Source organism: Lichenostomus cassidix, chromosome 2 (genome assembly GCF_008360975.1).
Source record: "Lichenostomus cassidix isolate B80296 chromosome 2, HeHo_3.0, whole genome shotgun sequence".
Taxonomy (NCBI): domain Eukaryota; kingdom Metazoa; phylum Chordata; class Aves; order Passeriformes; family Meliphagidae; genus Lichenostomus; species Lichenostomus cassidix.
Window position 1 is genome coordinate 79,686,848 of NC_139482.1, and position 15,240 is coordinate 79,702,087.

The window sequence follows — 15,240 nt, forward strand, 5'->3', positions numbered from 1 at the left end:
GTAGTGGTGAGGAGAAGCATGACTAAACTGGAAAAGCCAAAAAGTAGTCAAAATTCATTGTGATCCTAAGGTTAGTATGAATACAGTACAGTGTTTCTGTGGAAGTCAGGCAACTGATATTGGGAATTACTACAAATCAACCACAAGTGATTAATTGAACATAATTAACTTTGTTACATTTTGTACAACTTTGCTACTTAAAAGGGCTAAGCTGGAATTCCTGGAATTGATAATTCACTCTTTATGCACAGACTTGATTTTCTTTTCTAACTTATTTGGATGAGGTGGCACAGGCTTTTACATCATGTATTCTTGCCAGCAACATCTAGTAATTCATTCTGCCACCTGCAATATTACTTTTTTTTTTTTTTGGCTGGTGAGGTGATATCACATAGAAATCTGGACACTGGAAAAGGGACTCTAGAATGGAAAGTAATACATTACTTGTTATGGATCATGCTAATTACAGAAAGGAAGATTGCTCTCAAGTCCCAGTGTTTCAGATGATGCTGCAATTATTTAGTAAATCTGAAAGTCATTAAAAGGACTTTAAAATTGGAATTTAAAATGGGAAAAAGTGTTATTTGAAAAAGAGCCGTTGTCCCCAGTCACAACTAGGGCTCCATTTCAAAATGTAATTTAAAGTAAAGTAATTTCTTCCAGTTCAACACTTTGCAGTTATTGTTTGTCCAAGAACTCTGGCAATGTTTATCTTCAATATTGTTAATTTTAGTGGACTAAAATTCTTGCAAGAATTTTAGTTCACTGTCTCATCAAAGGACTAGCTTCTTAATCTATGAAATCTCACTACTGTGAGTCAATATAAACCACAGACCGTAGATGTTAGGAAATCGATGATGATGTCTAGATTTGAACTTTTCAGGTTAACGTTTCTGATGTTTCTGATGTTTCTTCATCATCATTCATGATGAAGGCAGGTAGAAATTAAAATAAGTCCTTTTAGAACTATTTTTATGTAAATTAGACAATAATTCTTTTTTTTAATGCTATCAAATCTTGTAAATAATTGGCACAACTTCTTTACTATAAAAATAGACCTCCAAAAAGAGGCATTTAATTTAATTTGTTTAGAACATAGATAGTAGGAGGTATACTGACATGTTCATAAGTGTTCCAGCATCTGTTGGGAAAAGGAAAAACAATGAGAGATTTGAATTGATTTGCTCATCTGAAAGAGCATTTATTCTCAACATCCGAAAGAAATAAATGTAATTGTTTGAAAAGCTAAAATAATTTAAGTTGTTTTTTTTTTAACCAATGGATGCAACAGATAATGCTGTTCTCCCCTTAAGTATCTTATAAAAAGGTACAGAAAAATCTTTTAATCATGAGTGTAATAATCTGTTCAATGTTATCAAAAGAATGTTTAGTACCGAGTAACTTCAGTCTTTTTTGTATTCTTGTCATGTGAGAAAGACCTACATTGAAGCATAAACAGAACATGCCTTGGAGGAAAGTGTAGTCATTGCCTAAATGAATGTACAATTCATTTTATCATTAATTTGAATATATAATTCATTTCTTGAAAAAAAAAATCCTACCTAACCCATCCTCTAGTGTGCACACTCATTATTTTAAAATTAAGACCTTCTGTTGCTTAAGTGCTTGTATGTAGAAGCACAAACCCGTCTAAATTTACTCTCTTGTGTAGGCCAATTGAATTAACTTAGCTCCACATTTGAATAATATAAAAATGCACATAATGATAAGTAGAACCAGGAATCATAATTTCTTTTAGAAATCACATGTAACTATTCACTTGAGAAAGCAATTTGTAATTTTCTCTATAAAAACGGAGAATCAGACAAATGGAAGGATCCAGAAAAGTTGAAGAATGCTGATGTTTTTGCCTTGAATAGTGTAGTTTGTATATCAAGACCAAGAGGGCAATTTCTATATGTATGATTCAAATTACTTGATAAAGAAATAAAGATGCTTCCCTAGAGCTGCGTGAATGCTGTACAAGTCATTAATTAAGAAGTATATAAAGTTACATATTCTAAGTATGTTATTTATTCTTAAGTCTGTTCTTCTATTAAATCAGTTCCTTCGAACAGACTTATAGCTGAATATTCATGGCACAGTACAGAACAATTTAATTAAAAATGATCACTTTTTTTCTCTTTCCAGTTCAACAGAAGAGCAGTTTCACTGGCAAACACAAGGTAATGTACTTACCTACATATATGTATTACTTATATTCTCTCCCAGAAGGATCATTTTTACCTAAAAGAGATGAAGGGGAAAACCACATTTATGTATGTGCAAATTTTTGCTGATTTTTTTTTTGTGGTTTTCTCATTTCTACTGTGTGAAAACTCTAGTTAAAAAGTGGCAAGATTTGGTAAAAGTTGTTAGGGTTGACAAAAAGTACACTGAAACTAACGTAGAGTTTTGAGAGGGGGCATTGCTAAATGTGTCTCTGGCTTTTTTTAAGACTAGACCTAAATATTCTCCTTTTGCTTTTATTAATACAAGGCCACACTTAAAAAGGATAGCACAATTTTCAGTATGGCCAGCCTCCTGTGAATATGTGGCCTCCATTCCATCATCAGCTGTGAATGCTTAGTCACATACAACCAGTTTTAGCTTTTGCCCCTGTTTTACATTTTTGTGTTGTTAATTTTATTACAGATGGTCAGAAGGATATAGAAGATGAACTCACCACTGGTCTGGAGCTGGTGGACTCCTGTATTAGATCACTGCAGGAATCAGGGATACTTGATCCACAGGACTATTCAGCCAGTGAAAGTAAGTTGCTAGAAATATGTTTTCTTGAACCCCAAAATTTCATGCTTTAAAACTGAATGCATTTCTTCTAGTGTTTTTCTTGATTATTTTCTGATATTGGCTTAAGGGAATATAGTTGTGAGCAGGCAAATTGCAAGTTATTTTTGGGGTTTGTAATGGAGAGAATCTCACTGCTAGTTTTTTGGGGGGAGAAACAAGCACATGGAATATATTTTAAGGCAAATATTTTCTAATTGGAGTGTTGATGTACTGTACTATAAGGTCACATCACAAAGCTGTAGCATCATCACCATAAAAACAACATTCAAACAGTGATTTTTCTCTATCCAAAGGTACTAAAATGAAAAATATTGGGTGGTTGTGAGGAAGTCTGATGTCTGATTGTCACCACTTGGCCAGGTAGCTGGTAACTCCTTACAACTAAAATTTTCCTGTGGATACACAGACAGAAACAGGTGAACTTTTTAGAGATGATGCACAGAATGGCAGCTGCAGCAAGAAAGGTGAAGTCTTTTCTCAAAGGTTGCCTCACTGGTCACATACCAGCCATTCTGTTTGGAGGACTGTGCAGTGAGTGGATAGAGTCTTGGCTGGAACCAGCCACTGGGGAAGTGGATCAAGGCTAGGCGACAGCAAAAGTGAACAAGGGACATGCTGCTCAGTGTGTTTGTGGAGCAGATGTCTACCAACAGCTGTGCTCATGAGTCACACTGAGACAGTTTTCCAGCATGTTAGCAGGTCTGTTATCAGATGTAGTACTAGATCATGGAAAAGCAGGTTAATTCCCTAGTTTCCCTTCCTTTTCCTCAAGCTTCTATCTCATATTCTGTCCCCATCTGCCACAATATATACCCACTTTCCCTTCCCTCCCACTGCAGCTCCTGACATTGGCTTGGCTTTTCTTCTCTGTATTCTTCTACACCTCCTTCCCTCTTGCTCAGTTAATCCCAGCTACCCAGTACCTTCTGATTGACTCACATCTTCTGAGGTGGCTGCCCAAATTCACCTTTCTTGAAACCAAAGGGGATAATCCCCCCATCATCTGGAAAGGCTGATGAACTGTGACAGCCACCTTCTGCAAAGCATCTCTAGCAACGACAAGTCATCACCTGCAATGTGGTCATCAGGTGACAGAAGGAAGACACTGCACACTGGATGCAGAATTTTAAAATGTCAGAACATTTTTCAGTCTTTTAAAACAAGGTTTGCTGTAAAATTGAAGCTGACAATCCGGGGACAATATAAATTTTTTCATTTTTTCATGTGCACAAGATTTCTGGGCCAACAATGTCACTGACACTTTTGGTATGGTGTTGCTTAATCTGAACACAGTCTGTGTCATTGACATCTGTTAAGATGTTGCTAGATCTGAACAAAATTGGGAAAACATGATACAACAATGTAAGCCCTGGTTTTTTCTTCATTTGGGGAAGGGGTGAGGAGAAACAAAGCAGACTAGCATGATAAGGATTGCCTTCAAAATGTGATTCTATGATAGAAAAATGAAACTGGATAGATGGCAATAGAGGAGATTGGAAGCTGAGTGGGGTAATTTGTATGGAAAACTGCCAGAAACTGGCTTAAGAGATGGAAACTAAGAAAAAAAGTTAGGGAAAGATGAAGACAGTACATGGAAGGAAGTCTGGGCATGTGAAGAAAACTAATACTAAAGAAATTTCTGAGGAGTATCACAAGAAGCTAAAACACAAATAGGAAAGCAGATAGATAGAAGAATAAAGAACATGGGCAAATGGAAAACAGTGATGGAGGAGCAGTAGAGATGGATCTGTAGAGGATCATCGGGGAGGAACTGAGGTTTGTTGGAGCAGGAGGTCAATACAGATTGTTGAAAGCTGAGTTTGCTTTGCTGGATAATTTGTTCATGGGATCAGGAGTTAGGTGCAAAGGGAGGGAACAACAGGGTGATGAGAATGACAGCCAGGAAAAGGAAAAGTGATATCATTACGGACCGGACAGTAGCTGTCCCTAGGAAACATAGGTTTGGAGAGAACAGGCAGGTGCATGTGCTCACAAGGGAGCAGGCTTCCCCACAGAGCTGCAGGCTTGATCTTCTGCTTTGTCAGGAAATATTTGTGAAGTCTTTTGTCACAGTGCCCTTATTCCTCTGCTCCAGGCTCAGCTTGTAATAAAACTAGATTGCTATTTGCCATTTATGGTTTTAATTAAGAATCACATCTATATGCCAAAGCTAATAGTTGCAGCTCTGCTAATCACTCCTAAATACAATTAGGGTGTCATACACTGGATTTTCTTTCTGGCTTGGGGGTATTTTTTCAGTATAGAGTAAAATGTTACAAACACATCAGACAGTTAAAATGTTACTGTGTTTTCAAAGTCAAAAATACAAAAGTCAAGACTGTCTGTACAAAATAATTTGAACCTTTTATGTCTACATTATAAAACAATTATTATCATGCCCTATTTTGTATATTTTCTATCCATGCCTCATTTACCCCAAAGCTGAGGCTCAAATTGCACAGCATACTAGAGGGGAGAGTGCTTCTGACTTCTGTAAGCAATGGATGGAACACACATGCCCAGTGAAAACAAAAGTCTCATATTCACTTAAAATTTTATTGTGTCCCTCCTTTATGTCTTAAAGTTTTCATGTTATGGTTGTGAAATCCTTCAAAGTACCTTCTGCTGATACTTAGTTCTAGGTGTTCCCAGTTAGGTGTGCTGAGAACTAAGTTGTAACAGAACACTGTGGGAGCACAGTCTCAAATATTTGAAGCATGATACAAAAGCAAGTTTAAAGCTCACTCTGAAATGTCTCAAGCACAGCATTTCTATTTCTCAGACACTTTTGTTAATTCTTTCAACCTCAAAATAGGAAATGAGATCTATATGCATGTCTCACTTTGTAGGTATTCTAAAAATCATTATTTGTGATGTATCTGAAGTAAATTTGCCATAGAGTAAACACAAGTGCCATGGAATAATCCACCAGGGTGCTGGTTTTTTCTTTCTTTGTATTGAGAATTTTTCAGTGGAAGCCTGAGGCGATGCAGTAAAAAACACTGAACTATTTTGCACTGTGTGCACTGGCCATAGGGCAAGGAAGGAGGGGAAGAGCGATGACTTAGAAAAGGAAACTTAGTCTGGCATTTCCCAACTTTTGAGCTTCTAATTTGACAATTTTAGTTATGTTTATTTCTCTGCAGTTTGACTGCAAAGCTGTATTTTAAGTAACAAGACTGACTCTGAGGAGAGCATTTCCCACCTGCCATGCATTTGGCTTATTTTTTAAATCATCATATGAAAGTCTGCCCAGTGATGTGACCACAGCTTCCTTTTTTGAACTGCGTTCATCTGGTCTAATGACTTAATCTATCAGTAGTCCTGCCTTTGTAGAGGATTAGTGTGTCTCTACTCAGAATCTTTACAATTTGGTTCCACGCACTGATTTTCTCAGACTTAGTTTTAAAAAGTCGGCACATAGCAGTCAGCTGTTATAATACTCCAAATCCCAAACATGACTTCATATGTGCTATTCCTTTAGTAGCAAATAAAACCCATGAAAAAAGGCTAATGGGACAAGTCACATGAAAGGGGCTTACACAGGAGGGGTTCTGCTTTGCTAATAGACATGCTTGCTAATTATCTTTACTGAGTGTGAATCAGCAAATGTAAAAAAACCTTAAGTATATAAAACTCTTATTAATTTGGTGAAATGAAAGCAGAGTGATCACTGATTTTAAAGTAATTATTGTCAGACAGGCAGATTCATAGCTGGCGCAAGCTCTCGTACAAGCTTCCTGTGGATGAGCTGACCCTGGGACAAGGTTGTATGCAACCAAGGGGAACTCCTGCACTGTTGTCAACCTCTTTCTTCTGTCCCAACTCAGTGTGAGTTGTCTTCCCCAAACTATGTGTTTCCAGTTACAAGTGACAGGTAAAAATTCAGGAAACTTCCAGAATTATGCAAGAAACTGCATCTGACTGGAGACCTGGACCTGCATCTCCATGGTCCAGTTCCCCGTGCTGGAGTGATTTCTCATTATCTCTGTGTAGCTCTAGATCTGTCAAGACTATGTCACTGCAGTTTATATCAAACATGTCACAGTTTTGTAGCATCAGAGAGGCGTTCAGCCTGTCCTGAGTACTCGTGGGGAGCATCAGCAGAACAACAGTGGTCCACACATCCCTCAGTCCCTGAGGGTGGGCACACAGAGGATGCTGCTGGTGTCAGTAGCCATTAGCTACAGTGGGTCCTAGGGACCAGCCAGGACCCTCAGGGTCACCTTCAGGGCACTCAGTCTTCCTCCTCCCTGCTCTGTATTGCTGTAATACCCAGCTTGCCTGGCTGCAACTCTCTGAAAATATTTCTTCCTTCCACCATTGCCTTTTTCTAATGGGAACTCAAAAACATTGCTTTTGCACAAATGAAGATAAGTAATTGTCACCTTAAATAGGGTCAGGGGAAAGAGCAGATGTGTGAGAGCCAGTGTAATCACATCTAAGACACTGGAGATGAGTCACAGGAGAGGGATAGGAATGCACAGTAAGTGTAGAACCTGAAATCACTGGGTGAGGAAACATGCAGGGGAATGAAATTTAGTTCAGGACAAAGGTAACAGTAGGGATGTATCAGAAGACACAGCAGTGCTGAACAGTGAGTGTAGCTCAGGAAAGGTATTTTCGTGGCAGAATGGTTTAATTTATTGAGGAAACACATGTGAAAAAAAGATTTTGTGAGGGCTGAGAATGCACTGTGGAGAGCAAAATTAATATTTTAAACTAGAAATCTTGGAAAAATAAGGAATAAAAGAAGCAAGATATTTTTTCCCACTCCTTCCCATCACTGCACCACTGTCTCAAAATCACACAAGTTCTTCAGATCCATTCCTTTTACTACCTTGTCAGTGCACCTCCTTTTTTGGTTTTGTTTTGTTTTTTCCTTATTTTCCGCTCACATTATATGCAAGAGCAATTGAAAAGGCGGAAAGCTGCATGGAAGGAAGGAGAGTAGACACAGATATACAACTGTCTGAGTGAAGAAGATTGGTTGCTGAGGTTATTTGTCATTAAGGTTTGATAAGGTTGCAGTTTGGCCTGCAGGTAAGTGGGAAAGGTCCTGATGTCCATCCTCTGTCTGTGACACAGAGAAACTGAAGTCCTTTAAACAGTTGTTAAGACCAAGCTACCTTTTCCTGTGTGTGTAAATTTGTGTTTGTAAATTTGCTGTTTACAGATGCGTAGTGTAGGATAAAAGTGGAACAAGAGGAAAAATTGGGGTTTTTTTCCTTTCCCTTCTATTAGTTTCTCTGTTCCCCCTAATCCCTGGGGGTCATTAGCATGCCACATTAGAGGACTGACATGACACTATCATCAAAACAATTTCTGAGATAATTAGCTGAAGGTCACTGAATCCTTACAGAATATGCTGCATCCTTACAGACTGTACTGACACTGTACAGGCTACAGTGGTGCAGTCAGGCAGTGGTTTTTTCCCTCTGCCATGGCTTTAGCAAAAGGAAGGTTAGAAGACTTCTTTGATTACTGAGCAAATCCATTGGCACTTTCTTCCTAACTTAAAACACAGGCTCAAATGTCTGCTAATCCAGAAGTCTCTAATTTTAATTTGAGGTATCTGTTCTTAAATCTTACGTGCTTTTTCATTTGCTTCAGCCTCCACAAAATGAGCATTAGACTGGTCTTTAAAAGGATTACAGGGCAGACTTATGGAGCTTTTGGTGTTTATGCTTCTAACTGAAACAGAATAATTTCATTGTTTTTCACTTGCTTAATCACTTCATGTGGCAACCTTCCTTCCTTGCTCCCTAAATTGTTAACACAGACTGTAGAAACAGAGCTCTCATTGACATGGATCAGAAAGCCTCCTGGATAATTCTCCCACTTGTCTTGATATACTTGCAATGCTAGATTTTAAATTTAAGTTTTAATTTTTATTTTTTTTAAACAAGTGGTTTCTATTAGGATTGCGGTTTTTCCCACACAACATTGCCAGTACTCCAGATGAATTTTTTTCCCCACATTTTCTGGATATATATTTTTATTTATATCTGTGACGCTGCAGTCCTGGTGCTCAGGATTAATTGCAGAATCTGGCACACTGATAAGGGAATAAATACAATGTAGATTTAATAATACCATCTTCTTGGCTAAGGGCATTTCATAATGCACTTCACAGAGGCTACATACTGACAGAAATGCAGGCAGTTAAGGATGTCCAAGTTCTTCTGGGGAAGAAAAAGCAAGGCTTACCACTCTGGTCTCAATCCCACGATATATTAACTCTTAGTAATTTGAAACTATTTGCCCCAAATGCAGCACAAATAGGTGGCAGTACCATATAGGTGCTGGGTTTTTCCCTCTGAAAAATGAGCTGTTATAAGAACACATTATTTTTACCACATGAAATTATATGCAGATGTTGTATTAGACAGATGTGGTTTTCACTTAAAAACACTGTTTAATTATGAGGCTAAAAAGGTAGACTAAACTCTTATTTCATTCTCTTAATTCAGTTTTGTTACAGCAATTTTTTGTAACAAGAGAGATCCGCCTTACCCAGTGGGAAAGTAGATGTCCCAGTTTTAAAAAGCACTCCTTGTTCAACCTGTGTGATTTTCAGCATTTATTAGCTCTTTCTATCGTAGATTCTGAAAATGGATTGAAACAAAAGGGCACTATTTACACAATGAATGTGTAAAAGGATGTGTGTTTATGTGTTTTCCACCCCATAGCTCTTGCTTTGTGAAATTGCCACCTGTCAGATGGCTGACATGCTCAATGAGATGAAATTTGGCATCAGTGGGCCTCACAATTTTTTGATAGATGAAGTTATTTCCATTTCATTATCTGCTCGGAGCCAGGGCGATCCAGCTGAGTCATTCTTTGTGCACACAAATGAGGTGTTCTTGTGGGATCTCCTGGTAAACATACACTCTAATAAAATCATGTGCTCTTTGAGCACATTTCCAAGCTGAAAAACCCCTAGGAAGTGTGCATGCCCCTCTACCATTCCAGCATTGGAGTCTGTAGAGTAGGAGTGGCGTCAGTGCCTAGCACAGGGTACACTATCTTCCTGTCTGCTGCATTAGTGCAGTCTTGGCAGTGTCTGACTCAACAGTTCATAGCTCCAGAGAAATCTTCAGAGTATGAAGTCTGAGGAAATTTTGATTTATTGTAATATATTTAGGGTAAATATTTATGGTTGGACATTTTGGATGCCTCTTTTTACTCCATTAATCTCTTCTAAAACAAGCCTTTGGCCAATCTTTGCTTCAAAACTTCGGGGTTTCAAAGTCATCTTTGCCCAATTTGTAATGGAATAAATCTCTGAAAGGGGGACACCACTTTTCAAAGGGTGGTTTCACAGTTACTATTATTATGTTCTCACAGAGAAAGCTGTAAAGGAATCGCCTCAACTGTGAGTCGAATTCAGTCTTTTGAAGTAATTGTTAAATATGTTAAATATCCCCTGAGAAATGGGTATAAGATGTAGTTTCCTTTACCCATCTCCCCTTTCTGGCCCCAGTCACCCTAAGTGTGAGCATGAAATAACAATTATTAAGTCATTTAACATCATAATAGCCACTAGCTGATCACAGCTACTGTGACCTGCTTCTAGAGGCAGTCCTCAGCAGGAGATGAATGTCTTTATAAAATAGCTGACCATGAAGAGTTTCTGTAGATTCATTGCTAAACCCCACTAAGACATTAGGATTTGATGAAATGAAGCTGCCTCTAATGCTGCTGAGAGCCAGCTCTTACATCTCAGCATCAGTGTTTACAGCCAGTGTTGCCTTAGGAAATGCTCCATCAGCACTAAGCGTCCTACGCTTGGACTTTATTGTTTTCATCCTCTGTCACAGGCAGAGTTCAAAGGCATTGAGAATATAACCAGAAGAAGAGATGTAGCTCAAACATCATTCTGTACTCCATCACCTCTGCCCTTCTGGGTATCAGGATGATATAACAGGCACATCTTTGTTGCTGACATACCACATCCTGGTCAATTCATGTCAGTGTTGACTTCAAGAGCACGAGTGAAGTTTTCCTTTTTGGCCTCTTCCCTTATGCAGGCAGGAGGAGACCGAACTTAGGAGCAGAGTCACAGTATGGGCTTTTACCACCAGGATTCCTGGTAGACTTTGGTGGATGGACTCAGGTCAAGTTGGATCTTGTCACTCTTTGGTTTGCTGCCTGTCTTCAAGCTCATGTGTGGTTGTTGCAAGCTGGAAGCCTGCTGAAGGCTGAAGGAACCATCAGTGTTTGGGGAAGCAGTTTATGCTTTCCCTGGTTTCCTCAGGGGTGGCACAGAACTTACTGTGGGCTTCAATCATCTCAGTGCTTCTGCAGCCCCTCTGTAGATTGGTAGGTGCCTGGATGAGTTTATAGGTTTCTAGGGGGAAAGTATTAGAAGCCACTGGCAGAAGTGCTGTTCAAAACCTCTCCTCAGGAAGCAATCTCCAGCTGGAGACACCCACACCATCTTATTATCCAGCCTTCTCCCTTCCTGTGCTCTCTTGCCTTTTCTTAGTGCCCTATCTTTTCCTAATCTATCCATTTCTATCTTACCAAATCCTTGTCTTTTTCTTCCTCTCTTGTTTCAATTTGTCTTCTTCAATCTTCTTCCTTTATCTTTTATGTTTTCACAAGTCATGCAATAAAACCTCAGCGTCTCGTCCCCGAAACAGATGATCATTCATCCTCAGAGGCAAAAAAAAAATCACCAAAAACCCCCAAAACCCACACACATTTCTGCATATGAGTGACCTTGCTATCCTGACTTTTCACATGCTTTCACATTAACTAGAATTAAACCCAGGTTGTGCATTGTTGTGTCATGTTGGGAGTCCAGAGGTAACACTATGAGAACATTGCAACTAAGGAATTTCTGATTTCCCTCAACTTCTGCATGGCAGCCTACAGGCTGAATTTTTGTTTGTGTGCTGTGACCTGTAACGTCAGTTTTCTTGGTGTTTACTTACCACCTGCAAGATGAAACATGTTTTTATATATAAATTCCATACTGATATCACAATATTACTTCGTATAATGGGCTCGCTTGTCCTGTGATGAATCTGGTTTTGGTACCTGGTGTCATTTAATGCTGTGCAACTGACTTAAAATCTCTTCCTAAGGAAAACAGCCTGTCATAATCTGGCTTTAGTACTGTAGTATGAAATAGTTAAAAAAAATAGTTACAAAAAAAAAAGCAGTAACAGCAGGTAAAACAAATATTGAGGGGGAAATGGAAAGATGAGGAAAGACCAGGAAAGCAGGAACAATTAGTAGCAACACCTAAGATGGATAGGAGGTAGTGATGAGCTTGTAATGCTTAGTCTGTGTCAAACACAAATCCTGTACAGGCAACCAGGTGTTCCCTCATCCACTGCAGGAAGCAGTTACTGAAACTCGTTAGGAAATGACAATGACTTATAGCAGCATCTGTAGGAGCAGAACAAAGAAAGGCTTTTGGCATCCGAACCTAGAGCGCAAAAGAACATCAGTAAATATTGTGCCTGTAGCATGGGCCAGGAAACAAATGCGCCCACATCCCCTCGGCAGACTGATAAACCACTCACCCTACTCCTGCCTTAGTGGCAGTGCCAGTGCCTGCACACTCAGTGCAGGCAGGAGTGCCAAGAGCCACATCATTCTGCGATCTGCCGATGCCAGCTCCTGAGCGTAAGCAATGTGGAGATGCAGCCTTGGAAAAAGAGCTACTTGGCTTGTTAGCCTGTGTAAAATGATGTATATGGAAAATTTTGGCAGGTATGGATTTGGGTTTGACTTCTTTTGTGCTACATGCAGTTTACATAGGTCTCAATCAAGTAGGATTTTTGTGACTTCCGTGATAACGCAGATTAGGGAGCTGCCTCCATTCTTTCCATTCTGGCCTTATAAATGGAGAAGTGCATTTTCTGAGGACAATGTGAGAGCAGAGAGTGGTGCACATTTGTGGACACAGAGAGAGAAAGCAAAAGGGTGTTCTTTCTGGTTTATAGCAAAGGAGGTTATGGCAGATGAAAAAGATTGTAATAAAATTTTGACCTTTTTGACTTACTTTTTAATTGACTTCTGAGGCAGTGCTAAACACATTCTGAACTGGCTCACCTCAGAGACCAAATAGTCATTTTCTTTTGTGGACAGAAAAGATTCAGGATTTAAGCCTGTCAAAGATCTGCAAAAAATGGACGAGTTTGCACGAGAAGAGGAAACCTGTTTTGTGCTAGTAGTTAAGTTCATAGAACAACATAATAGTGTAATAGATCTGCTGATGTCTTTTGTATTAGATCCATATATCTGTGAGGGGTTTTATAGGCTTTTATAATCAGAAGCTGTTGGGCACTTTTTATTTTATTTTTTTTTCAGCAGTCTAATTTAGGTCTATCAGAGGAGATTTGTCTGGGTTTTTTTATTCCTGATAATAGATTCAGCTTCCATGTGCATCGTGTTTGTGTTATGTTTATAACCATCTGATTTTATTTCCTAGTAATAAAAAGGGAACACATTAGTTTAATACTACTGATAGCAATTTTCAGCTGTGCTAGGCACAGAGGGTGACTAGAAACACTTGATGTTCGCAGCTGGTTTTCACAGGTATATAAAATACTTCAAAAACTTAGGATTTAATAATGCAAAACATGTTCTTAACTTACTTGGCCCTTTTTTTTTTTCTGTAAACAAAGCCCGCACACCATTTTAAAAGTAGTTATTCCTTTAAAGATGGGAGACTGCTAATGAAAACACAAATTAAAAAACCCCAATTTTTAATGCCAAACCCCAGTGTTTCTTAAATGGAAACATGACAGTTCCTTCTGAGTTGGAGTTTCCTGTCTGTTGCAGCACGCAGTGCCTCCTCCTGCATGCAAATTTCTTCTTCTGGTCACATTCACAAATGTATCTAATCCCAGGAGCCCCACTCAGGTCCTGCTCTCCTGTGGTTCCATGGTGATATTTTAACAGTGAGCAAACTTCTGTCACAGTGAGGTGTTCCAGCACTCCTAGTGTTGCAGAATTTCACAGATGCAGCATCAGAAATGCTCAAGGTTACTATTTTTCCTCTTTGTGTCCTCTGTAATGCAGAAATGTAATGTAGTTGTTTTCCTTGCTGCCCATCTTGTTCTTGTGTTATGTCTATCTATTGCTCCAATAAAGCTCATCATCCTAATGGCCAGCAATAAATTATCTCTTTCAGAGACTATCTGATTTCGATATCTGCAGGGTTTAGCAAGTGATTTCATAAAATATGAATAATCTTCTACCAAAATAAATTGTTTTAATCTTGGGGTCAATTAAAAACTCACAGCTGTAGGTGATCCTTGATTTTAATCTCATTTGAGGATAGATTTTCTGTTAGAAAACCCAAAGCAAGCAAACAAACAAAAGAAAAACAAAGATAAGGCCAGCTTCTGTATTCTGAGCTTAAATATGTATAGCTCTATTCTTGTTTAGTGCATGTATTTCAGTCCTGTTCTCTCACATCTTCAGGAATTTCTCTCATTAGTAATGGAACTCCAGATTTTTCCTGCTGTCAAACCTTATCCAGTATTGCTTATGAAAGAAGATCTGGCTGGTTTTACATTCCATACAAACATCTGGAGTAATGCTATGCATGATATGATATAAAAAGCATGATATGATATAAAAAGCAAAATACACACTGCCTGTGTAGTTAACACTGAAGTTACCCTATTATGTCAGGATTACTTAGGCTTTGCTACGTTATTTTATTCCATGAGGTTAAAAAACAAATCTTTCAGGAATGAAAAAAGAAATATTTACTGTTGGGGTGGAATGCACCCCATTTTTTTTTTCTATGCCCTTCAGGTCTTATATTTTTCTATTACTTCTTGTGGACATTTATGGTGCTTTGCCATCCCTTGGAGTAGAGATTTATTATTTCAAACCCTAGAAAATGCCTCTGTTTTCTTCTTACACTGATGGCAGAAGTGGTACCTTGTGTAAAAAGCATAAGGTAATCAGCATCTAATGAAACTAGTTTCTATTCCCACTTCACTTACTCTTGAAATAAAAGTGTTCTTCATCTTTCTTTCCAATAGTAATTAGGTCAGAAGGAGAGTTAGAAGGGAAATCCTTGTATTGTCCACTTATATAATGGTATCAGCCTAGTTTTTGCATCATTTCTCCAGATATATATAATTTATAGAATTCTTGGATGAAAATGAACTTATTCCCCACTTGTGAATGCATTCCACAAAATCCTATTTTCCAGTACCTAAGAATAGGTTCTATAGCAGTACTAAAGCCCTTTTCTGTATTTGTAGGTAGAACATAGCCCTCTAAATGCTGGTAGAGCATTGCATTGCATATAAATTACTTTCCTTTATTGTAAAACAAGTTTGTTTTCAGTGTACTCATTTAAGAATTGCTGCCTCTCATCCAAAGAGCTGTGTTTGGTTCACAACAAGGGAGCTGCTTGTGATTAGGCATTTAAAGTACTACCATGTA

The 15,240-nt window shown here is 38.5% G+C and overlaps 1 protein-coding gene across 5 annotated transcripts in view; it reads left to right on the forward strand.

The window, feature by feature from the left end:
- CTNND2 (catenin delta 2) overlaps positions 1 to 15,240 on the forward strand; it is a 638,189-nt gene that overhangs the window by 328,342 nt on the left and 294,607 nt on the right. For all 5 annotated transcript variants that reach the window (XM_085052133.1, XM_085052132.1, XM_085052134.1 and 2 more), the window contains 2 exons: positions 2,152 to 2,186; positions 2,656 to 2,772. In XM_085052133.1, coding sequence (XP_084908259.1) covers positions 2,152 to 2,186; positions 2,656 to 2,772 — 152 coding nt within the window. The remainder of the gene's footprint in view (positions 1 to 2,151; positions 2,187 to 2,655; positions 2,773 to 15,240) is intronic.